This window comes from Tamandua tetradactyla, chromosome 12, assembly GCF_023851605.1.
Source record: "Tamandua tetradactyla isolate mTamTet1 chromosome 12, mTamTet1.pri, whole genome shotgun sequence".
Taxonomy (NCBI): Eukaryota; Metazoa; Chordata; class Mammalia; order Pilosa; family Myrmecophagidae; genus Tamandua; species Tamandua tetradactyla.
The window spans coordinates 57,775,034-57,802,151 of NC_135338.1; the positions used below are offsets into that span (position 1 = coordinate 57,775,034).

The 27,118-nt window shown below is 32.5% G+C and overlaps 1 protein-coding gene across 1 annotated transcript in view; it reads left to right on the forward strand.

The window, feature by feature from the left end:
• PAPOLA (poly(A) polymerase alpha) overlaps window positions 1-27,118 on the forward strand; it is a 76,683-nt gene that overhangs the window by 22,846 nt on the left and 26,719 nt on the right. The window contains exons 7-17 of the mRNA XM_077123484.1: window positions 1,591-1,702; window positions 2,406-2,495; window positions 2,585-2,723; window positions 4,155-4,227; window positions 5,542-5,662; window positions 6,603-6,687; window positions 11,580-11,633; window positions 12,131-12,250; window positions 13,027-13,136; window positions 17,110-17,231; window positions 21,137-21,279. Coding sequence (XP_076979599.1) covers window positions 1,591-1,702; window positions 2,406-2,495; window positions 2,585-2,723; window positions 4,155-4,227; window positions 5,542-5,662; window positions 6,603-6,687; window positions 11,580-11,633; window positions 12,131-12,250; window positions 13,027-13,136; window positions 17,110-17,231; window positions 21,137-21,279 — 1,169 coding nt within the window. The remainder of the gene's footprint in view (window positions 1-1,590; window positions 1,703-2,405; window positions 2,496-2,584; window positions 2,724-4,154; window positions 4,228-5,541; window positions 5,663-6,602; window positions 6,688-11,579; window positions 11,634-12,130; window positions 12,251-13,026; window positions 13,137-17,109; window positions 17,232-21,136; window positions 21,280-27,118) is intronic.

Consider the following 27,118-nt stretch of genomic DNA (forward strand, 5'->3'; position numbering starts at 1 on the left):
TTTTTTATAATCACAGTCGACTTTTTTTTCCTTTTTTTTTTTTTTTTTTTGGGTGAACGATAACCTACATACAAAAAAGTTAAAAATTTCCAAGCCACAGCATCACAGTTAGCTGTAGAACATATTTCTGACTTTGATATGGGTTACGATTTCACAATTTTAGGTTTTTACTTCTAGCTGCTCTAAAATACTGGATACTAAAAGACATCAGTGTAATAATTCATTTGTTAAGTCCTATCTTCTATGTATAATTCCACCATCATCTCTGATCTTTCCATACCTCTCATTGGGGTTGTTTGGACTATGGCAATTCTAAATTTTTGATATTGGAAGGGTCATAAAATGTTAAATTTGATAAAAGATTGTCACCACATAGTTCTTACTTAGATGACAAGATGTGTAAATAAATATGAAAGCAAACTGTAATATGATGTGTGCCCTGTTTTCCCAAAAAGATTAGTGACAGAAAGGAGATTTTTGTTGCCTGTATGGGAAGGCAGTTCAACTGTGTAATACTTTTCAGGATGGAAATGATAGAATCAGATGGCTACTTTAAATACTTAATGTGCTAAGTTTTTTATCCGTACTATTATATAAAATAATACTATTTTAAGAGTGCTTTTTTCCATTATCACATTTCAACATTTTGTATAATAATTTAACCCTAACTTTTCATTTGCAGTTTACCAAATCACTGTCATCCCTGAATTGCTTTTTGAGTTGTTTTTATAAGTATATAATCTATAATTCTTTCTACATGGTTGAGATACTGTACTTTGAAATCTGTTTCATTGAAAGTTTTATCCTACACCATAAGTACTCTTTCAGCATCGGTATATGTTTTTTCCTTTTTCATCCTGTAGATGTATGTTTAAATGCATTTTTGTAACATACTCTTAAAATACTGCTTTTAAAAAAAAGTGGTATTATAAGATAGGCTTGCTGATAACAATATGCAGCTTTTTGGAACCATGAAATCATACCTCCAGAAGTAATTTACTAGATCTGCTCTAAATTTGCCACCTTTCCTTTTTGATCATTTGAAGTGTGTAAGCATTCAAAATAGCCTTAACTTTGGTCATTTTAGCCGGGGCTTTCTCCTGTTTTTTTTTAATCAAAACTAAGTGTCAGAAATCACTAATTTTATGGTCATATAAGTTTTCAAATAAGGGAACTTCCTTTTTACTGAGAGGTATTTTTTTTGTAAATCTAAGGATAATTACCTCATACCTGAGCACTTTTACTATATAATCCATAATTCATACAGATGGAGTTTTTAAAGTAGTTTTTAAGTAATTCAGTATATGGTTTTAGCAAACTTAATAAATCCAGTAGATCCGATTAACAGACTTAAACTACTAAATATGATTAAAATGGCAATAGGTATATATAAAGTGTCATTGTGTATTAGCATGTTTTAACACTATCAGCTTTAAATACCTATGATATTACAGTTGGGACTTTTGGAGGCCATTGTGATGGTCATAATGATAAAAATGTCCTGACTTTAAAAAGAATTAAGGATATTTTATAGAAATGCCTCAAAAATAGCTTGGCAGATACAGAATGGAAGTTTTGTTTCTGTTTTAGATTGATATTTTGTTTGCAAGATTAGCACTGCAGACTATTCCAGAAGATTTGGACCTACGAGATGACAGCCTGCTTAAAAATTTAGATATAAGATGCATAAGAAGTCTTAATGGTATGTCAAAACCTGTTTTCTTTTGCTTAGTAGTTTTTGTCAAATATGAAACAGCTTTTAACTTGTTCTGTATTGAATCTTTTTAAAACCATATTTTCAATCCATGAGTCAAGTAAAGTTTACTTAGTAGTTACACTACAGTTAAGTTAGAATACAGAGAAATGTCTGGTAGTCAATTTTTACTTACTGATATCTGACACTATTACTACTTTTCTTCTGTGATGAATGATTCTTGGAACATTAAGATGACTATCTGAAGTTTGTACTCTATTGCTGATGTCTTGTGTTTCATTGTATAACTCGAATTAATTTTGATCCTGGTATCTTTTTTATAATGTTCTCAACTGTTAAGTTAAGAAGGGTTACTTTTGAGCAATTTATATTAGCATAGTGTGTTACCTTGCTCTTGAAGACACAATTCTTGGAAACGTAGTAGAGTAGGCCCTTCTCAGTATACCTGGATGGGAAAAACTTAATTATTAGGTTAGGTTACAATTCATTTTCTTTGCTTTATTTTAGTACTTGTGATAGGAGATAAATCATTTAGATTTACTTTAGTTGCCTCTTAATGAATTAACATTACCAGTTCTACCAAATAAGAGTTCTTATTTAATGTGACATCAATCTCAGAAAAGTTAACAGAATATTATCATTAAACTTTTGATGATTTAATGTTCTGTTTTTTTTCACTCCTGTTAATCAGGTTGCAGGGTAACCGATGAAATTTTACATCTAGTACCAAACATTGACAACTTCAGGTTAACTCTGAGAGCTATCAAACTGTGGGCCAAACGTGAGTTCAGAATTTGTTGGCTAGCTTATTAAGATGTTTGAACTTTAGTTCAACACTAACTTATCTTTTTGCTTTTCCCTTATCAACAGGCCACAACATCTATTCCAATATATTAGGTTTCCTCGGTGGTGTTTCCTGGGCTATGCTAGTAGCAAGAACTTGCCAGCTTTATCCAAATGCAATAGCATCAACTCTTGTACATAAATTTTTCTTGGTATTTTCTAAATGGTATGTGTTTAGATTATATTAAAATAAAATTGATTGTAGACACTGAAGTTTAGTCTTATTTCTATGACATTTCTGCAGCTGGTTTCAGATTCAAATTTTAGTTTGTGATATAGCCATTTAGGTAGTCTGGGGAAATCACGTGTATAAAATGACAAACGTAAACTCCATTCCTTTTCCCTAGCTTTCCCAGAATAGTAAGACAGATGCTGTTTGTATTTCCTTGCATAAATCTACCCTCCAAATAATCTCCATGAATTTTAGGCGTAGTTTGCTAAAATCCAGTGAGTAGGTTGGATTTTACAACCTACATTCAGTCAGTTACATTCAGAGAAAACGTATATATACAGCCTTTCCCTCTTTGAATTCTTCTAAATTTGTAACTATTAGTTTTTTGTGATTATTTTTTGCTTTCAGCTGTTCATTTATTTCTCCTTTGTAAAATATTAAAGATGTAAATTTATATAAAAGACTTTTAAGAATAATTTAACTTTTAAATATTAATCGTTAATCCAGGAGAGGCTTTTAAAATTAAGCTTCCACATTTCACGATAAACACACTTGTCAATCATTATTTCTTTTAAGAAAAGTATAAGAAAAGAAGCTATTACTGTCATTTCCTATTAGGTACTTTGGCCAAAACGTGAAGTTTCCTGTTTTTAATCACGTTTATCTTAGAGATGTAAGTCCTCCCTGCCAATTCCTGCCAGCTCCTGCCCCTCCAAAAAAATGGTTGCTTTTTTCCTAATAATTGTATGAAAGAGTTATTGGAAACAATTTATAAGTTAACTGTGCCACATTTCAATATACATTCTACAATTTTGAGATTTAATAGTGTTAAACATGTGATCAGGTGTAATGAGATTGACTCAAGAATGCCAGATTTTCTTTTAATGTTACAACCTAGATATTAAGGGAGGTGTCTTTAAAACAATGTGTCAGGGCACAGAGTTTTGCTACACTTATTCATGTTATAACTTTTAGGTCATGAGTAGAGAAAAATTTACCTAAGTATATCACTTTGTCTATAGTCTCAGTTAACTTTTTAAATTCTCAATTGCCTCTGGATGAAACTATTATAAGGACAGGATTTTTTCTTTCAAGCGGGATTTTTCCTGTTCTTGTTAGAGGTGAACACGTCAGATATCCTACAGTAGTGCGTCTTTATCTAAATAGTACTTTATCAATCCTTTAAGAGCCAGAGATGTTTGACTTCATCTTGAGAAATCCGTCAGATGGTTTAAGTTAATTACAGTTAGAGGAAAATGATTTCGAGTAGTCTTAACATCAACAGAAAGGAATAACAGACTATATATACCAAGAGGGCAAAATGAATGAAGAAGGATCACATTCACAAATGCTGTATGTTTTACAAAGTACTTGTAGATGGTAATATCCAATAGTCTTATCAAGTGCTACAATCTTTTTAAACAGGGAATGGCCAAATCCAGTGCTTTTGAAACAGCCTGAAGAATGCAATCTTAATTTGCCTGTATGGGACCCAAGGGTTAGTGTATTATTTTTTCCCCTACAAATACACATTGTGCAATAACAAGTAAAAATCATCTGCGTAAACTCCAGGGAGACTTCCCATCTTTTGCCTATGAGTGGACATATCCATATTACTCTTTCTTTTAGATTACCTCAGTTATTACTATCCTATGATTTGTGAAGCATAATTATGTACCCTGTGAACCATGTTTAATTGTACATAGTTTTTAATATCACTCTCACTAACAATTTATTCTATATAGAATTATCTTGTAAGTCAAAGTTGTGTGGGCATTTGTGCTTAAAAAAAATAAAAGGATACTAAAAATCCCTGTATTTTTTTATTTGATCTAAATATTTTGTTAAAATTGGGTCATTGTAGAAAAGTTGTTGATTAGTGTTTCCACGTGGCAGATGACTTCTAAGCATTATCACTTTAATTACCATGATACAATTGTAAAAATTGGTTTAGATGTTCAGAGATTACGAAAACATGGTTTGGTTTAAGAAGAGGTTCCAGTTTGTTTCTTGGGACATTATTATCACTATTGCTTACTCATTTTAAATGTAAACAACATGTACTTTATTAGAAATTTAAGTTTGGGTAAGACTCTAGGTTTAGAAATACTGTATTTTTCTAAATTAATTTGCTATCCTATAAATACTTTGTCAGTTTTAAGTTCTATTGAATTTCATCAAACAAAATATTTTCAGGTTTTCCAAACCTCAGTGCACTTAATTTTGGAGGGATGTGAGTTTAAAATATCCTTCTTGGAAATAAGCCATTATTATTGTGATAGAGATTAATATCAACAGTTCATTGAACATGCCATTATCTTTTAGAATGAAATCAATGTAGATAATGTAGTTTCATCATTAGTAATAAGCTTATACTCCTTATAAATTAAGTGTATATTAAAAACTAAGTTTCCATCTTGTTTAAAGTAAGTTTTACACAGAAGATCTTCTAAAATATTTCTCAAAAGTGTAACTTTGTTTGCATCCCTTTTCTGTTGTTGAATAAAGAAAAACTAAATATCACTAGATGCCAAAGGAGGACTCTGCTCAGCAGGCACACTATTTCTAGTAAGGTTGCCAAAACAGTCATGCCCAAAAGATTCAAACAAATCATTAGTTCAGGCCAAGACTCTGATTCTATAACGAATTCCTGTAAAAACAATGTCTCCTTACATGGTTTTTCTTTCTCAACTCCAGCTATGAATGAAATAAAAAATTTAATCATTGATTCAGTTTAACAAGGGATAAAAAAAAGTCCAAGTGTCTGTTGCATATGTACTTGAAGAAACTGATTGGCTGTTGTTGTATGTAGGTAAACCCCAGTGATAGGTACCATCTTATGCCTATAATTACACCAGCATACCCACAGCAGAACTCCACGTACAATGTGTCCGTTTCAACACGGATGGTCATGGTTGAGGAGTTTAAACAAGGTAAGTGTTTATCCTTCTGCTCTTCTTTATACACGAAGGATTTAAATACTATTCTAACCCAGTAGTCTGTGTAATTTTAGTTGAAAGTGTTTTCTGAAGTGAATTTTGGCGTTCATTTATCAATTGTAGTATATGAGAATTAACCTGAAAAATTCCGTTTGATTCCTTTCAGGCAATTTATTTTTTAGTATATGTTAGAACTTTAGGAAGCACTTAAAGCCTAAAGCCACATCTTTAGCTAGGCCTTATGAGCTGGTTCAGTGCCATACTAGTGCCATGTAAGATTATAAAATAATTTTACTCCTCTAGGTGATACGAGAGAAGCAGGGTGTGTACTTCTGGGAAGGAAATGTAAGAATGATTGGACCAGACTGCCCATAATTTTGGAATAACCTTTTTTGAATTCCAGTTGTACTGCTAATTTGAAGGGATAGCTATTACCAAACAATCTGAGGAAGGACTGATTTAACTGAAAGCAGTCAAATACATAGAATTAGGTATATATCCACCAGCTTGAAATTCAGAAGTTTTACATTCTTTTCTGTTGTCAAGAGACATTATCCTTTTAGTGCAGCAGGAAACTTTTTTTTAGGTGCTTTTTAATTGTATAATTTTTTTTAATTGTGAGAAATAACATGCAAAACAAATTTTTCTTTCTTAGATAACTGTACTGCTTCAGTTTTTGGAAAGTCTATGAACATGGCATTTTAGAATAATGGTACTTTACCAGAAATCTCGCTCTCAAAAAGTCTTCCAGCTTTTTTGAAAAGTGTGTATGTATGTTACACTCTGAAGTCATAAATTAAAATTTCTCTTTGTAAAATTGTGGTTTTTTTTTTTTAGGATTACAGTGAATGCATGTGGTATGTTTTAAGATTTTTTAAAAATTCTAGATTGTTAGACAGAAGGATGCAAACATTTTAATATGTCTTTAATTTAGGTCTTGCTATCACAGATGAAATTTTGCTGAGTAAGGCAGAGTGGTCCAAACTTTTTGAAGCTCCAAACTTCTTTCAAAAGTACAAGTATGTATTTTAAGGCATGTCGAACATGTTGCTCTCTTAAATGATAATGATTTAATGGTAGCATATATGACATCTCCTCTTGCTAGACTAATGTAGCTTTGAATTTTCCTTTAAACTTCTTAGAACTTTCTGTCCTGTCACAAAGGGGGTGCATTGTTTTTAGAAAACCACTTTTACTTTTTCATGATACTATTTACCTCCTACGTTTTGCTGACTGATCTAACTCCTGCTAAAATTTTAGCAACATCAGTTTTGCTGGCATGCGTTAGTAGTGATCAGTGCTCTTAAATCCATATAATATACTTGGCAAACGGGTGAACTGTTAAAATCTGTAGTCAGTATCTTCTATTAAGCAAGTATTTCCAGCCAATTTTAGAAAATGGTTTTTCATTAAGATTCTCTATAACAGACAAAGCTAATAAAATGTCAGCATATAGCCAATTAAATGTTTCCAGTAGTTAATATACACTGTTGGCACACCTTTTCTAAAACCCAGTGTTATTAAAACCCCTTCAAATATTTCTGCAAATAGTTTTCTTGGGATCTAAGTGGGTGTGATATTTTTAGTAATGGGTTAGTAGCTTAGTACAGGTTAAAAGACTGATTAATTGTATTGGTTTTGATGAAAATTGTAAGTTATAATAAATATTATTTTTTAAAAACCATGGACTTGCACTTTTATTTGCCCTGTGCTGAAAATTTGCCAAAGTCCCACTAAAAACTTTTTTTAGCGTTTGAAACTTTCCTGGCCATTTGATCTTGTGTTGGGTTGTGTTTTGTAATAATCTAAGCAAGATTGCTTTATGCTATTTCCCCAATTAAAAACAAGAATGATGACCTTCATGATGTCTCTGTGTTTTGTTTCTGTATCTTTTGCATGAAAAAGCAGTAATAGAGCCAGCTTAATTGTTGTGTTCTGGGAGCACTGTGTTGTCAGTAAAAATTTAAGTAGCATAACATTGAATGCCCTTGTTTTATTACTTATTCCCCTTGCTTTTCTTTCATTTGGTAGATAACTTGTTTTTTATTTTAACCTATGAAGTACCTTTGAACATTTAAGCTAATAAACATACACTGATACTTTTTAAGCTATAATATTAAAAAAGGAGATACTTATTTCTAAGAATAAAGAAATTGATCTTGTAGAAAAGTCTATCAGGAGCTCTAATTTCTGAGAAGCAAAGATGAAACTAGGCTCATTCTTTATCCCATGTCACTTCATCATAGGGGAAAGAAATGGGTAGAATAAGGTTCTTGAAAGTACTTTAGCTTCCCTCACATTTAAGAAAGAGTAATCTTGAAATTGAAAAGACCTTAATAGTGTCATTTAGTTTGAATAAGTTAATGATACTTTGAAGGTGCTGCCTTTTTTTTTTTTTTAAATTGTGTGGAGAGTTTTTCTTTTAAAATTTAAATTATACTTCAGTGTTTGCCAAATTGTACTTGAAAGTTCTTTAGTTGACTGAGTAAAAGACTGTATGTATATATATATATATATATATGCTTGCGTTGTAAAATAAGACTGTATGTATATATATATATATATATATGCTTGCGTTGTAAGATTTGATGTAAGTTATCTTTTCTGAATTCTGATAGAAGCCAGTTTGTACTTTTAGCCATTCAGAAGCTTTAAACATGTTAAGATTTGAGAAAGTAGCAACATATCAGGGGCATTACAGCAGGAAATTTGAATTTTAACTTCAGAAATTGGGAGAACTAAAATTTGAAAACGTGGTTTTCCCTCGAATTAAAGTTGATGAAGCCTTATTTGAAGCATATGCTGAAAGGATTGGAAATTGTAAAATACCTCATTCTTGGAAGGAAGGGTACCATGGAGGAAATTTAATTTGTCTTAAAAAGCAGACAAGTCATCTTCCAGAAATTGAAATGCCACCATTCGTAGTTGTAAGAAAATATTTTTCACATTTCTCATGTATTCATTTTAATGATTAACTAGCAATAAAATAAATCATTATAAACATAGGGAACGTGAATACTAACCTCAGGCACCCATTTCACCAGGAAACATAGAAGGGAAGATAATGGGGGAAAAAACCCAGAATGTTCCCGAAGATGTAAGATTAATTTAAAATTAAAGAATATGTATATAAAATAATTTGACTTTAGAGCATGTTTTAAAACTTTTTTATAATGAACTGTATCTCTGCTGATTTATTTAAATATAGAAGAATTGCACTAGGTTTTGACTAAAAGCTAGATTTTAAGTGCTCGAGCTAGAATCTAGCAAGGTAAAATATAATGAGATGAAATGGCTGGGAAAACCTAACTCACAAAATAGTTCATTGTTAAACAGTTATCAGGTAATACTGCAATTAATTTAGATGCTCTTGAGAGATTAAAAATAAGTTTTAATTTATTGGGGCGTTTTCATAGTTAAATTTTGTATTGGGAGCTATGATAATCTCTAAATTTGTGGAAAACTTAATGACAACTGAATTGCATTCAGACTTTCAAGTATTTTATAAAGGCATTTAAGCATTTTAAGCAGAACAGTCTTAAGTGGCAGTTCACAGAGTACCTTATTTTTTGTGGGATGTACTTGTGTTGAGTGAAGATCACTTTATTCTGCAGAATGATTATTCACAGATCATGTTTAGAAGGATGACTTAAGCTCTTTCTAGGGGTAAAATAGGGAATCTTTTTTTAGTCCTGCCACAAAATAATGGAGCCTAAATTTAGTAGTACTTTTGCTTGATCCCTGTACTTTTATAGGAACCTTAGGAATTGAACATGTTCTGGGTTTTTAAACTTAATAAAATGTAGGTGTGTTTTTAGAAGAACCAGGTTGTGATTTTTCTTTTAATTTCTTAGATGGATGAGTCTTTGTTTTGTAAACCAGTTGCTAATAGCTGAACTAAAATATTTGTACGTTATCTACTAAATTACTGCATTTTATATCCATCTTCAAATCTGCTTCAGTGTGGCCGAGTAAATGACATTTAACCTCAGCATAAAATATTTGTTAGAATGATTTAACACTTTTGGCTGTGTGTAAACAGAATGCCTTAATGCACTGTATTCAGAGAAGGTTTTTCCCACCTCTGGATTTCAGTAGGACTGAAAGTTGAACAACTAAGCTTTTAATTTCCAACAAAATTATGTTCAAATGAATTATTTTGCTTTCATAAATAGAGGTATTTAACATTTAAGTTTTTGTTGAAGACTTTGGTAGGTCATTAATAATATTTCAAAAGTTCGGTAAAGGAGTGATTTAGTGACTGTGAGGTACTCTTTTGTTTATGCTAGGTGATCCCAGACAACTTTTGTGTTTTTGAGTTTTTTGCATGCTTGCTTTTTATACTTTGCCGTCTCCTGTTAAAAAGTTATACTATTGTCAGAGAGTTTTCCATCTATCCATCTTGCCCCTTTTTAAAAACAGTTGTCCATTTTAATCTCCCAGTGACCTGGAAAATCAGGTTACTGAGTTTGTTAGGATTTTGATTTAAGAGATTTTAGGGTTCCTATTGTGGTTTTGGTTTTTTTTCTTTATATAAAACGTATGACATTTTAGTGCTTTTATGTGACTTTTTTACTTACTCAAAAGGCCATATACCTGCTCTGTGTATTTGAAGTGCTCCAAATAATGCTGTACAGAGTAGCTGATAAAGGAAGTATTGTTCTATATGGATTTGGACTGACTATTCACATACCTATCCATGTTTGATGTTCATTTGTTGCCTTAGATTAATAATACCTCAGGTTAACTCATTTGAACTTCACAGTTGGTCTGTCAGTTTGACACGTACTGTTACTCCGTTTTACATATGCATACAAGTCCTGTTTATAGCCACAGAGTATCAGGACTATTTTTCAAATACTTTGTGAGCATAAATAGTAATCATATGGGCTTTTTAAGAAAGTATGATTAAAAGATGTTTAAACTTGTCAAACCTACAGTGTCCTTTACCTAAATGTCTTATTTTTCTTGGCTAACCTGAACTAGAGTTATTAGTTTTTTTCTGGGTCAAGGTCATACTTTTGCTTTTGGTCAGAAACCTCATCTGTAATGATAGAAGATGTCATAAAAGTTTCTGTTTAGAAGAGCTAAAAAAAAAAAAAGATTGTTCCTGGTTACACTCCTGTTTTTCAACCAGCATCTATTTACATTAGATAATGACGTCACTTTGCTTTTTGGAAGTAGTTACTGGTAAGAAGTTTGGCTCCCAATACTTCTAAAATGGATACTGTAGAAGAGTGTGTTGGGCTGGACTTTTTCAGTCTTATGAAGTTGATTTATGGTAGTAGCTTATCCTTTAGTTGTGATAGCTTGTTTTAAGAAAATTTAAGAATAATTTAACATAATGGTATTTTCTGAAATGAAAACTTACCTTTTCTCTTTAGAAGGGATTGAATTTTTTCTCTGATGTGAGTGGTGTCTATGTCATAGAAAATTGTTCTGTCAAAAGGACATGACCTAACATCAGTATTCAGTTTAATTTTTGCTGCCTTTTAGTTTGAGTTTAAAAGCATGATATATTTGATACTATTTTGAAGTCATTGATGTATCTATAGTTAGTGATAACATTTTTGTAGCCAAAGTCCTGGTGCATTTTTATTAAAATTTTTTGTTTTAATAGATTATATTTCACTGAGCTGTTAGATTTTATACTTTTAAAGAGGTATAGCACTACCTGATAAGACGCTTTTTATTATAATTTTATAAAATCACTTTTTTCAGAATTAAATTCTCCAGTAATTTGAAACTTTTGTAATTGAGCTTATGCTTTTATGTGTATATTGAGATTCCAAACTCCCTTGCTACATTAATGATATTTTTTTAAGTATAAGGCCGCTTATTATATTATGGTTTTAATATCCAGCACAAACACTTAAATAAAATAAATAGCATGTTGTCTTTATCTTCAAAGGCATTATATTGTACTTCTAGCAAGTGCACCAACAGAAAAACAGCGCCTAGAATGGTGAGTATAATATTAGACCTCACAGAAAAAATAACCACAGAACACAGTAGGAGATGGGAGGAAGTCCTTAAAACATCCAGTTTGGTATTGATTTGTCTGAAAATGAAATTCTGTGACTTGTAATGGAAATATAGGAATTAGGGGATCTGTATACAATTTAATTTTTTTTTTGCTATATTCAGATGAATGTAACACTTCTTAAATCTAAAGTGCTTTGGTTTCTTTTTAAAATATGGGAATGTCTTGTCACTTTTGGTTTGAATGGAATGTGGTTTGGTTCTCTTTTTTTTATGGGAGAAAAGTTGATTGATTTTGCCTCATAATTTTTGATAGAACACAATGCTTTGGTTTTATCTTTGGCATTCAGACAGAAGACTGCCCATAGGGGTTTGCTTGTTCTTTGTGATCTTTATATTACTGCTTTACGTAAACACATTTTATGATTCTTTTTTTGAGTTTATCAAAACTTTCAGTAATACTAAGTGACATTTGTTCAGGGTGGGCTTGGTCGAATCAAAAATCCGAATCCTGGTTGGAAGCTTGGAGAAGAATGAATTTATTACACTGGCTCATGTGAATCCCCAGTCATTTCCAGCTCCCAAAGAAAATCCTGACAAGTAAGAAGTCTTTTAACTTAATTCTCTCTTCCCCTTTTCAACTTTTACCTATAAAGCTTTTATAAGTAATTTTTATATTTGGGATCACTAGTCAATACCTTAATTTGGAATTTGTAGCCTAGGTTTTCTTGATCAGAAACACTGAAGGAGAGAGACTATTTCTTGAAAAAAAAAATCACTGAAATACGTTTTTTCCGATAACCATCTCTAATATTGAGATGCCTGTTGACTAGAGTTCACATTCTGAAGATTTGTCCCAGAACTACCTGTTGCATTCCTTCTTAACATTCCTTTCTAATCCTCTGTTTTGCACAGTAGTTATTGGAATAGTGCTATACCAAGCATTAGTCTTTACTTTTTATCTAAACTTATGTCCTTCCGAAAAGTCTGATTTGTGATAGATTCTGAAACATATTTAGAAAATCTGTTAATAAAAACAGGCTCATTTTATTCTTTTAAGGGTCTTAGTAATAGGTCATTGGAATATAGAGGACAAGTGTGCAGGGCAGTCTTTAAGTGAGGTTCTTAAAAAAAATTTTTTATTAGGGAAGTTGGTTTTACAGAACAATTGTGCTTAAAATACAGGATTCCTATACACCACCCCACCACCAACACTTACATTGCTTTAAGTGATTTTTGATGGTGTTTAGGTTTAGAATTTAGTTGCTTGTACATTTATTTTCAAGTTTTTCCACATTCTATAAGTTGTCACCCACATTGATAGCAGTATTTTCAGTGAAATCCTGATAAACCACAGTAATGCTCTTACTTTGCAGGGAAGAATTTCGTACCATGTGGGTGATTGGGTTAGTGTTTAAAAAAACAGAAAACTCTGAAAACCTCAGTGTTGATCTCACCTATGATATTCAGTCTTTCACAGATACAGGTATGTCTGTTCTTGGGTAATCAGAACATTTGTGTACTTGCATATTTGAATTCATCCTAATGTACACTAGAGGGATATTTGCAGTAACTGTTCAGATTACTTGGGACTGTTAAACTTTGATTATCAAAATAATTTTATTGGTTTTGGATTAGTTACTAGTTTAAGTTTGTGTCCAATATATAAATGATTTTCTTTATTAGTGGTAGAACTTAAAGTTAAGTAGAAAACATTTGAATTTGATTTATCTACATTGTTTATGAAATTGGAAACAACCTGAATATATGAATGAGTTGTGACTGCAAATCTTGAACGCTTTAAATTGATGAAGCTGAACTTCTGATGACTTGAAAGAAATTTATTCTGTATGACCAGTGTATATTGAAGTGTTAATTCATGGGCAGAGAGTAGGGTGATTTACATTTCACATTGACCTGTAGAAATGTTTTTAGTACATTTTAACTAAAGGCCAAATGGTGGGTGTAGTTAGCAAAAGCTGTATACAACTTTTTTTTTTTTTAAGGAAACAAACAACTAGAACCATCAAAAATGGATATCTTAGTTAGCTTATCCATAGGCATATTTAAAGAAAGTATCCACATAATCATTGTAAAACCTGTGTTTGCACAGTTAAGTTTCATAGACCAATTTAAAATTAAGGCAATAAGGGAAAAATCTACAAATTCAGATAGCAAAGTTCTTAAATTCTAAGTATTAAATACGAACTTAGATACCATTTGATCAGCTGTCAAAATTGAATGTTCTAAAAATGTCAAGTAGAAAGTTCTTAAAAATTTTTTATCTGCCTTGTTATAGTAATGACCTACAATACAAATATTTTTACAGTTACATATGAAAATCTTAAACACCTAAAATGGGTATCTTAGTTAACTTATCCATAGGCATATTTAAAAAAAAATAAGTAATCATTGTAAAGCCTGTTTGTACAATATGTTTCATAAACCAATTTAAAATTAAAGCAAGGAAAGAAAAAAATCAATAAATAATAGATATCAGAGTTTCTTAAATTCTAAATATTTAACGCTATCTTAAATACCATTTGATTAACTATCAAAACTGAGTATACACAACTTTTAAGGAAATGGTAAATATGCATAGGGACAACTGTGTATCTTAAGGGTTTATTCTATTCTCTTTCAGATATTCCTTCCCCACCCCTACCTCAATTTTTAAAAATACCAGCCGTTGGCTTTTTTAGCTAGGTTAACCAGTTTTCCCAGAGCATATTCAGATTTCACATTTGTTTTTTGCCTGCGTACAGAGAGAGAAAAAATAATTGATACAATTTGATTAACTTTTTAAACATGAAATAGGTGACTTCTAGTTCATAGTCATATACAATGAATTAAGGAAATTGAGTGATGCTAGATCTTTAAGTAGAACTTAGATTAAATTTTTATAGTATGTTTCAATTAAAAATCAATTTCCTAGGTTTAGGTGCTATGGTAAGAAGCTTTCATTTGATAATTATGATGCTGTAAATAATTATTTCTGTATATGAATGAACAATTCTAAATGCAAAATCATGCACTAATATAAAGGTGAAATAAAAGGAAAATAGTTTCATTATGTAATCGGATGCAGTGACAGTAGAAGACATATGTAAGTAGTCAGGTAATTGTAACTTATGTGAAATCACTGGCAGAGCACTTCTGTGAATTCCAACTGTTGGGGTGGTATACTGTTTCATATACCTTCAGCAGTGTTACCATTGGTAGCATGGTCAGAGTAAAAGTTTCAAACACGACAAAAAGATGATTTCTTGGATTACATGGTAATTGCATTCTTGGAAATTTTAGATTAAAAATACATTGTTTTATGCAAAATTGACTTAGGTTCTTGGTTGAAATAATTTATAAAGTAGGTTTTTCATCCTTAGGAATGTAGTTAGGATGTGGAATAATTCTTCATTGTGAGGAACTGTTCACATTGTAGCTTATCTACATATATCCCTAGCCGTTAATAACCCGTCCTCATTATGACTAGAAAAACACCCCAGATTTCTAGGATATCACCTGGAGGCTGATACTCCACTTGCTGAGCATCACTGAGTTGGTTTTTTCCTAAGTAAAATTCTCAAGTCAGCTTAAACTGTTTATGCACTAACAAGTCATGGAGAGATACTTGAGCCTAAAATTTTTTTATATATTGCCTCCAAGTTAAGCTGTTTATTAAAAATTGTACTAATGAATCATCAAGATTATGAAAGAACTTTTAGGTACTTTAGGTAAGATATATTTAGTTGTCCTGTATCTTGAAACATTTTAATGGAATACATAAGGGATTTTTTAGTAAAACCAATTTAACACATTTTGAGTCAAACTCTTCATTTCCCCCTTCTCCAAGTTGTATGTTTCATGTCTTTTTTATCTCAATTATTGGCAGCTATGTTCTTCTAGTTCAAGTTAGATCTCCTTTTTTCCCCTACTCTTATCTCAATCCATTACCGAATCACATTGCCTCTGCTTTCAGAATACATTGAGATTCCTGCCACTTGTACTATTCCAAAACTGTCAACCTTGGTACAAACTACTATCATTGCTGGTGAATTACACCTGCCATATATCTTCCCTTTCTACCCTTTCTCTTCTCATAACCAGTATCCAAAGTGATTTTTTTAAGCCAAATCATGTCTTACCTGCTTAAAATTTATAAAAGCTCCTTGCTTTTATTCCACTTAGAATAAAAGTTCAAGTCCTCATTGTGGTTTGCAAACCTCTACCTGATCTGATCTTCCCATTATGTCTCTGACCTCATCTCCTTTTTTTAGGTCCACAATCCTTTAACCATATGTCTTTGGGCCAGAAAGGTAATTAAGTTCATATACCTTGTATTACATAATATATCCAGTGAAGCCTGGAGTAGCATTTGGTAATCAAAGACAGTAACATTTCTTTAGGGAACCATTAGGCAAAAGGAAAAGACCAAATAGCCACATATAGGTCAGATCAGGTTTTGTTGCCAGGTGAATGTAAATGCCAAATTTAGGGAGGACTTCTGTGTTGAAAGCTTTTGGGGTTTTTTTAAAGTTGAACATAAAGGATTATGACTCTCTACTTTTCCCCCTCCCTGACAGGCCTTTTGCTTTTTATGTCAAACATTCCAGGCATGTCCCCCCTCAGGGCATTTTGTCCTGGATGTTTACTGTCTCTGGAATGCAATTCCAGCAGGTACCCTCAGCTCACTTCCTCATCTTCATTTTAGCCTCCACTCAAAATGTCATCTCACTTTTTAGGCTGTACTCCCTGTCCTCTTCCTGACTCCATTTTTCTCCATAGCACATAACACCCTCTGTCATATATTTTACTTATTTGATTTCTTTTCCGTTTATTACATTTTCTTTCTTATGGTGTGGATTCTTTTGAGGCTATTTTGGTTTCTCTTGATCACTAGTCTAGAACAGCATGGTATATTATTGGTGCTCAAGAAAAATTTGTAGTATGACTGAATGAATTTTTGTATTTTGGTGCCCTATGAACTGAAATAATTTGCATTTATTTGTTCTTAGCATTTTCCTTTTGTTCCTGTGACCTCTTGTTTGTGCACTTTCTATAATAGAAAACATACCATTACTTAGCTTAAATTTTTTTTTTAGTCTCTAGAAAAGCTGTCATTTAGGTATAGTTTAATGAGTTTGGCTTTTATTTTCCTGCATGTTACATATGTGGATTAGAACTCCAGGTTATACGGTATCACAAAAGAATATGGGTTTAAAAACCCTTTTTGTCCAATTCTGCAATTTCTTAAAGAGTTACATGGGCAGAATTAATATTCTTTATGCTTTTATTCCTCATGTACATCTTGTGGTAAAAGCAATGTATGATGTGACCTGATGATTTTACGGATAAGGCAGTATTAATTGAAAAAGGGTCTCTATTTAGAATAGCTTCTCCTGGTTGAGTTTAACTGCTTTTATTATTGTTTCTATTTCTTTAACAATTTCCTAATTGTATAGTTTATAGGCAAGCAATAAACAGCAAGATGTTTGAGGTGGATATGAAAATTGCTGCAATGCATGTAAAAAAAAAGCAACTCCATCAACTACTACCTAATCATGTGCTTCAGAAAAAGAAAAAGGTAAATTTAGAAAGTACTTACAGAAGCATTACTAACATAATGTTTTATGCATCCAGCTTATCACTATTTCAAATTCTTGACTCAGTTAATAAATCATATTTGGAATAATAGATCACAGCATTTTAAACTGTGTTATATGGAGCAATTGTATTGAGAAGTCTTGCTCCGAATAAGGTTTCTTGTACCCACTTCAGCGAGATTAGCGGTGATGCTTTGTATCCATATTTTGTATATAATCATATTCTCTTTTAAAGACTTTTATTCTTATCCATTTAAAAATCCCACATCAGTTTCTACTTTTCCTTCCTTTAAAAAGTAAACAAAACTAGTCAGATAATATGTGGATTAAGTAATTTATGTGGGAATCGTTTAATGACAATGGCTTGTATTGGTGACTTTAAAAATTATATGTGCATGTTATTTAAAACTTAAAAAATTTTGAGTATAAAAAAGTCACTGGCATCCACCCTAGGGTTAACTAGAGTTAATATTTTGCAGGACCTTGTTCAAATGTTCATTCTTGCTTTTGAATATCTTAGAGCAATTTTCCCCTTATTTTGAACTCATTGGAATTTTAGTGCAGAGATAGCATTTACCTTTTTTTAATGGTTTTAAAAATAGATGGTTTATTTCTATAATGGAATACTTAAATATGCTTAGACCTGCATATATTAACATTGAGTGAAAAAAGAAATCATTGCAGAAACATGTACCATATAGTTTACAAGTTCAAAAACTTGTAAAACAATATTGTTTAGAAGAGACTATGAAATAGAAGTATATGTTAGAGAATGATCGTTGCTTTCAGGATGATGGTTGGCTTTCTACAGTTGGGGTTTGGTTAGGGGAAGGGAATAAAATGAATGCACAGCAGGCTTCAACTTTATAATTTTTTTTTCTTGAAACATGGAACATATTGTGAATAGAATATATTATAATATGGAAGCATTGACATTAAGGACAAGGATGCTAGTAGGCTTTCTGATTCAGATTCCGGTTCACTGCTTTTCAGCTATGAGACTTGAACAAGTTACGTAATGAATGAATGTTTCTTGATTTATTTTGTCTCTAAAATGTAGATAATATTTTTAGCCATCTCCTTAGGTACTTTGTGAGGATTGAATGAGTCAGTACATGTAAAGTGTTTAGACTAGTGCCTTATGCATAGTAAATATTCCTATTAGCTTGTCTTGTTATCATAATCATCAGTGTTAGTAATAAGTTGGTGGTAAGGAAACGTGTTGACTCTTTTTTTGGTCTAAAATGCAGTTTTAAAAAAGCGTATCTCACTTTTTAAAATAAAAGATTACATTTAAGCCTTTATATGTCTTTACCTTGTTGGCTTTTCTTTTGTTAATAATCATTATTATATAATTATTATGTATGAGTTAATGGAATAATCTGGAACTTGATAAAAATTTGCTGATAATTTCTCAAGCCATTTTATTTTAAACTTAATGTGTCAAGTCAGATATTTGTCTTCTAATTGTTCATTGGGTGTTATATTATTGATGGGCTTAAGCATTTACACTTAAATATGTGTTTAATACAATGAACATGTTTTGTGATTTAAGAAATAAATATAAGTAATTAGATTATGTTCTTTAATGCTCAGGTGTTTCTCTTATTGAAACAACTATTTATAGCTGTGGTAATTTTATTTTTCTGAACCCTTGATTCAGATTGCCTCTTCAAACTCCTATTATTATTTAAATGAAGTATTTAATATTTGGAAATGATTAGTCTGTAAAGTTTCAATAAATTTTAATGCATTTTATTCTTATTCCATTTTCAAGGTAGTATTTGTCTAAATATAATCTTCTAGAATATATGAAGAACCATTGATGATGAGTTTATGGTTTACTCCAAGATTTTAATTTATCAAATCAAGTAACTAATCTTACCACTCAGAAATTAATGTTTCAGTTTATTTCTACATAGACTATTCAGCACACATATGTACCTGCATATAATGGGTGTTTTTAAAAGGATTTGATAATACTTACCATTTGGTGGCCTGCCCTTTTATTTTGGTGCTAAGTATATTGTGACCATCTATCCATATGGCATATTTAGAAGCTGCGTTAGTATTTCTTTTGGCACAATACGAATTATTCAATGTGTCTTTTATTTGAAATCATTTATATTATTTTCAAGTTGCTATTACTGAAATAGCGTTTTCTTGTTTTTATAACCAAGCATCAAGAAATCTGGATCCATGAATGTTTTCTTAGGACTGTTCTTAATAGCCTCCTTTTATTAACTTCTAATTGTAAAGTAGTGTGCCAGTTTTTTTTCTGTATTTATTGTTCAGACAGCCCATAGACATGATCTTTCTGACAGAAGAAACAGAGTGGTCAAGAAACATATCCAAGATCATGTAGTTGCAATTCAATTCAAGAGCTGTGAATTAGATCTAGATCTGACTGTGAAGTGTGTGTTGTTGATATCTCTTTTTTATAAGAAAGCATTGGTAGAATCTTTGTGATTATTTGGTTTTGGGATCTTATACTGCTAAATTTGATACAGACAGAGATAAAGCAGAGTAGCATAATGCTGTTGTGTGTTCAGACCAATCAGTTAAATCTTTACATTTACAAATATTCCCCAATAGCCAGTTATCTAATAGGTATTTGAGTACAGTTCTACAGTGAAGCACTTTATTATTTGAACGAATCTTTCTCAGGTGCAGTGGAGAGTGAGATTGGTAGCATTTTGCATAGATGCTTATTTAGAATATTAGAAAATTTGTTTCATAGCTGGTTTTATAAATAAATGGCACTGGTCTCATCGCTTCCTTCTTCCAAATCTCATCTTCCCCAATTGGTTAGTACTGCTGTCTGTACACAGTTGTGTGTGTGTAGTGATAAATGAAATATTAGGATATTTCATCATTTGAGAAACTGGAGAACGGAGTGTGGGGTGGGTATGGGTTTTTGTCAGTAGTGTAAATTATTTCCATTAAAATGTTTCTGTAACTAATTGAACACTAAGACTAAAAAGTAATATAAAGAAAATAAAACTGAAGAAATTGATTTATAATAACACTGAATGGAAATAATAAAACTGTTTAAAGTACTGTATTTATTAACTTTACCCCATTAAAAAATGCATAGGTCTGTTAGCTTTTTGTTTTCTTTTGCTTTCCTACATGAGATGTCTGCTTTTGAGTGCTTTGCTTGCCATGAAGCAGGACCAACATTAGAATTTATATATGGATGGTTGGTTAAATTTGCAGAAAATTATTTCTCCTCCTGTTTTCGTAGGATGCTTTATATTATTAAAGGTACTATATTAAAATCCTAAATTGCATTTGGAGCACCAGAAATCTCTTGATTTTGAGAGAGGCTCAAATGACTAATAGTAATGCGTGGCACTAAATTGTACTTTCTTGGTATTTTTTAATTACATAATTTTTATGCTCCTTGTAGAATAATTCAAAATATCCTTAACAAAAAAATCTCTTCTAATTCTACTGTCCAGAGATAATTCGCTGTTAATGTTCTGCTTATGGCTAAGACTTTTTTCTTTCATACACACACACACACACACACACACACACACACACACGCACAAATTATAGTCCTTTGATTCGTGATTCATGTTTTCATACTGTAATACTTTTTAAAGTTGCAGTCTTTCTCAGTCAATTTGTACTTTCAGTGTAACATTCCTCACTACTTTCTCTTCCATTGTAGCACTGTTTGTTAAGTCGAACATTGCTTAGAAATCAGGAAGTATGTGACTCCCAGATCTTTGCCTTATACAGTCAGCATGGCATTTCTGATTTTCATAAAGTTATGATACATGCTTTATAGTAAAAATCATATATTAGTTAAAAGGTACTCATATTTCAGTGATCTTCGTGAAATATACATTTGACTTAAGTATATTTTTGATTGCAGCATTCAACAGAAGGTGTCAAATTGACAGCCCTGAATGACAGCAGCCTCGACTTGTCTATGGACAGTGATAACAGCATGTCTGTGCCTTCACCTACTAGTGCTATGAAGACCAGTCCATTGAATAGTTCTGGCAGCTCTCAGGGGTAAGGGGGATAAAAGAAAACTGAAGCTGAGTGACTGTTTGCTAATAAACATATTAGGTATATTCTTTTGCCATCTATCTAACATGTTATTTTTATTCTGTCTTTAATTTTTTAAAATAGCTTGGCTCTTGATTTTTGGAAAAGTAATATTTATTTTTGTCATACTATGTTATTCTTATATTCCATCTTTGAAACTGTGATAGATTCAGATATGAGTAAATGTTAGTGTCATAACCCCTCCAAATTCATGCATTGAGACACCTGCTGCCCATAGTGAACTGTACTATGTGCTGAGGAGAAGAGAAGAAACAAGCCACCTCAGTCTGGTGCTGTTTGTACCTGTGTAGCAGAGGAGTATATCTGTCAAGTATTAGGAATCCTCTAATGAAGTTGAAGATCTGCATGGGTGGTTTTAGTTAGAGTAACCTTTTTTCAGAAGAAGTGAAGTATCTCTTTAAAGCCATTCAGAGCCCTTGAAAAATTTTTACTATGAATGAAAGTATATTTTTATGGTGGTAAAAATTAGGGCACAAAAAGCCATATTCAGATATACTAATATAAGACTTTATAGTGTTTCCTTCCAGTTTGAAGCTGAGTGTGATGGTTATATTGATTTGTTCACTTTGTTAATAAATTTACACTTAAGCACTTTTCTGAATGTGCATGTTACATTTCAGCTTTCAAAAGAAGGATGTGAAAAGTGCTTAGCAGTTAAAGTAGAACCAATGCCAAAGTCACGGAGTGGGGTTGGTTCTTACAGTGAGTGTAAATAGAAGATGCCTGTCTATAATGGATGGATTCATCTTTCTTCTATGAACTTTGTCTGCATGATGTGTTTTTTTAGGTTAATCATGCATATGAACATGTCCTCTAAATCTTTAATTATAAGAAGTTTTAAAACAATACCAGTTTATAGAGCGTTGACTTAAAAATTTTATTTTTAATGGGTAATTTTTTCTTTTGATTTGTTTTGTGTTTGAGTAGAGAAACTAACATTTTAATAAGAGTTTTGGCTTTTGTAAAGCTTTGTGCACTTGTGAGTTTGTGCACACGTGTACGAATTGTGTATATACTAAGTTTTCACAAATTTAGTTTTTTGAAGTGATTCTAAATGACTTCTGTAAATAAGACTTATGAATCTTAATTTTAAGGTTTGGTTACTACTTGCATGGTATGTATTTTTTTCTTTCTCCCTCAATCTATTTGTATCTTTGAGTTTAAGGGGAACTATAGCATATAGTTTGGTCAAGCTACTTTATCCATTCTGCCAGTTTCTGCCTTTTAACTGGACAGTTTAATCAGTTACTTTTTTTTTTTAATGTTTCGTTTTTATTTATGAAGGAAAATCTACGACTTGTAGGTTACATGCCATGAATCAGGCACTGTGCTGACAATTGACATTTATCCTGTTTAATCCACATAGGCTGCCATTTCAGTAATATCAGTGAGGAAATTGAGCCTCTGACACACTGAGTATTTTTCCAGGATTTCATTTTTAAAAAAAAGTGTATCCTTAGGGTGCATAGGTGGTTCAGTGGTAGAATGCTCGCCTTCCACGTGGGAGACTTGGGTTTTATTCTCGAATCATTCACTCCCCCCAAAAAAAGTATATCCTTAAAAAAAAAAACCTAATCAATTAATGCTTACATGAGCTACTGACAATTTAAAATTTAGGAAGAAGTTTTAAAGAAAAATAAATCCACATCTTGAAAGTAGTTACCAGTGAATTGGCTAGATATTTTTCTGTTCACCTATAGAATTTCTTATAAAGGAGATTTCCAAATTAAAGGATTAACTAGCAGAATTTCAGAGTTCTTTGTTCCTTATAAATGGAGATCTGTCATCTCTGTTGCATATGTGGTGATTTTCCTTTTGGAATATAATTTGATAGAATTAATCCATTTCCTTTTTTTTTTTAGTCTTTGTAAGTTCTTATGTAGGCTTTTGTCCCTCACTTCCATTAATGCCTGCTTTTATATTTGTTTGCTTTTCTGTGTGGTCCATATTGAGTCCCTTCTCACTTCTAACTGGGTTTATCTTTTCTGTTTTCCTTGTGGTTATTGAGTTAAAATTTAACATCCTCACTATATAGCAGTTGTATTTGGTTTGATACCAACTTAAGTTCAACAGCATACAGATACACTTTTTCTGTACCACCTTAGTCCCCCCCAATTTCATTTTATACTCGTTACCACTTACATCTTTGTACATTGTATGTCACAAAATCTAGATTTATCATTAGTTTTTATTCATTTGCGTTTTAGCACCTGTAGGAAGGAAGAAGTAGAGTTGTATACCAAATAAAACAATTGATAATACTGGCATTTATAAATGCCCACATAATTACCTTTACTGCAGGTCTTTATGCTGCTGTAAACTCACTTTAACATTGCTTGTTGGGCTTATATGGTGGTGATGAATCCCTTCACCTTTGGTTTATCTGAGAATGTCTTAATCTCTCCCTCATTTTTGAAAGAATCTTGCTGGATATAAAATTCTTGGTTTGCTGTTTTCCTTTAGTACTTTAAGTGTTTCAACCCATTGCCCTCTTGGCTCCAAGGTTTCTTTTTTTTATAGCAGTTTTATTGAGATTAATTCACATACTATATAATTCATCTAAAGTGGACCATCAGTGTCTTCTAATAAATTTACGGAGTTGTGTATTCATCATCACAATGAATTCTAGGACATTTTCATTCTTGAGGGTTCACTGTGTTACACCCAGTTTTCATACCTTGGCTTTCCTTCTAGTGACATTCATGACCCTAAACTTTCCCTTTCAACCACAGTTGTGCCCAAATATCATTATTGTTAATTTCTCCACTATAATGTGCCTCCATGGTTTCTGATGAGAAATCAGCACTCAGTCTAAATTGGGACTCCCTGATATGTAACACATTGCAATTTTCACTTGCAACTTCCAGCACTCTCCTCAGCCTTTGCATCTGATGGTGTAATTAATAAATAATGGGGTTATTTTTCTTCATGTTTGTCTTGTTTGGTGTTCTCTGAGCTTCTTGGATGTACATATTCATGTATTTTGCTAAATTTGGGAAACTGTCATTATTTTTTTGACTGTTCCTTTGGCCCTATTCTCTGTTTCTTTACCTTCAGGGACTCCCGTAATGTATGTATTGGTGTTGTCCCAAACACTGTCTTAGGTTGTTTTTGCTCTTAAAATCTCTCTTCCTTTCTGTTCCTCAGTTGTCCTGTCTCCATAGTCACTGATTCTTTCTTCTCCCAGATCCAGTCTGCTCTTGAAAGCCTCCTGGGGTTTCAGTTTCAGTTTCAGTTATTGTGGTCTTCAGCTCCAGTATTTCTCTTTGGTTCCCTTTTTTTTTGGTGGTGGGGGGAGGGTGCATGGGCCAAGAAGCAAACCCAGGTTTTCCACATGGCAGGCAAGCATTCTGCCTTTGAGCCACCCATGCACCCTGTTTGGTTCCTTTTTAAAATTTCTCTCTTTACTTAGACTGTTTTACTGTTCATTCATTTTTTTCCCTGTTAGTGTTCAGTTCTTTCTGTGTACTTTCCTTCAGCATTTTTAACATTGTTTTTTTAAAGTCTTTGTTTGATATGTCCACATTTTCTTCATCTTTGTTGGTTGTTTCTGTATTTTTTTATCCTTTTCCTTTGGATGCCCCAATATTTCTTGTTATTTTTGTTTCTTTCTTGTATAATTTGGGGCAGGGGGGTTGTCTCTTTAATTTTCTTTCCAATTTAATTGAGGTATATTCACACACCACATAAACCATCCAAAGTATACAATCACTGGCTTACAGTATCATCACATAGTTGGGGATACATCCCCATTATCATTTTTTTCTTCACTTATTTGTGTACTTATCATCATTATCATTTTTAGAACATTTGCATCACTCCAGAAAAAGAAATAAAAAAGACAAAAGAAAAAACCCATATATGCTATACCTCTTGCCTCTCCTATATTGACGACTAGTATTGCAATCTACCCAATTTTTTTAATCCCCCCTCCCATTGTTTATTTTTTTACTCATCTGTGCATACCTTGGATAAAAAGCATCTGGCACAAGATTTCCACAATCACACAATCACACTGTAAAAGCTATATAGTCATACAATTGTCTTAAAAAATCAGAGCTGCTAGAATACAGTTCAACAGTTTCATGTACTTCCCTGTAGCCATAAACTAAAAGGGAATATCTATGTAATGCCAAAGAATAACCTCCAGGATAACCTCTTGACTCTGTTTGTAGTCTCTTAGCCACTGAAACTGTATTTTGTCTCATTTCTTTCTTTCCTCTTTTAGTCAAGAAGATTTACTCAATCCCTTGATGCCAAGTCCCAGTTCACCCCCGGGAGTCAGGTCCCATGTTGCCAGGGAGATTTACATCCCTGGAGTCATGTTCCACGTGGTAGTGCGACAGGGATGACAGTGAGTTCATCTGCCAAGTTGGCTTAGAGAGTGAAACCACATCTGAGCAACAAAAGAGATTCTCTGGAGGTGACTCTTGACATAATTATAAGTAGCTTAGCTTCTCCTTTGCAAGAATAAGTTTCATAGGGACAAGCCCCAAGAACAAAGGCTCAGCCTATTGAATTGGTTGTCCCCACTGCTTGTGAGAATGTCAGAAATTCCCCAAATGTGGAAGTTAATTTCCTCTTTTCTCCCCAGTCTCACATGTGACTTTGTAAATAATTTTTTATTCTCTGCTCAAATTACTTTAGGATATATCGGGGTATCACACTAACCTGTGTAAACCAACAAGATCTCACTCCTTATTCAGAATTCCATGTAATGATGGTAATTGATTAAACTGACCACACAAGATAAATAATGTGCTACCAAAAATATAAATTTTGCATGAAATAAACATCTCTTCCTTTAAGAAAAGAAGCTCACATTTTAAAATATGGACCATATCATCCTTTACCCTGCATTCTGATTTACCTTAATCCTATTCAGATTAGTTTCATTCATATCTCTAGTTGAATGAAGTCTGATGATTTTTGCCACTTTTTTAACAGTTGCTGTATGGGTATGCTGTATAACTTTCATACCTTCTATAGCTGTAACTCTTGAGTCTCAGGTGTCAAGCAAATACCTCAAGTTCGAGGCAATGACCAGGTTATACACAAATTACTCAGCATCTCAGAATTATGAAAATATAGTTACAACTCTGGAATAGATGGACTGCTGTAAGAGCTTACAATCTAGGAATCTTTTTAATAGGCCCCAGCCTGATGACCTATGCTCTCGACTTCAGTTCTCCAAGTTTGTATGTTGTGGTTAGTTTATATGAGTGAGGCATGATAATATTTGTCTTTTTGTTTCTGTCATTCAACATACTGCCTAAAGGTTCATCTAATTGCATGCCTCACAACTTCACTCCTTCTTGCAGCTGCTCAGTGTTCATTGAATGTATATACCACAGTTTCCCCTTCCATTCCTCAATCTGTGTACTCTTTGGCCCCCTTCATCCATTACAAATCGCAAGTACTGCTGACATAAAAACTATGCACAATGTATATTTTCATAATTACTCTCTGGAATGTGTGTTTCTTGATTTTTTTTTTAATCCACTGGTAATAAGAGATATTTTCTTTCATTTTTAGCCCTCCCATCAGGAAGGTCTGTTCTACTCAAGGCAAAGGCACTTTGCAGGGTTTTACCCATCTTGTCTGGGCCTGTCTCATCCTGGGTTTGTTTCTTAGTTGTTTTGAAGTTAGTTTCCTGTTTCTAGAATTTTGTTTGTCCCCTTTGTTTCCGAGGAGACAGACTTCCCTCTCCTGGCCTTTGTCCCAGTCTGTCTGCCTCTGTAGTTTTTTTTTCCATTCCTTCCATTGTTTTTGCCTGGAGGGC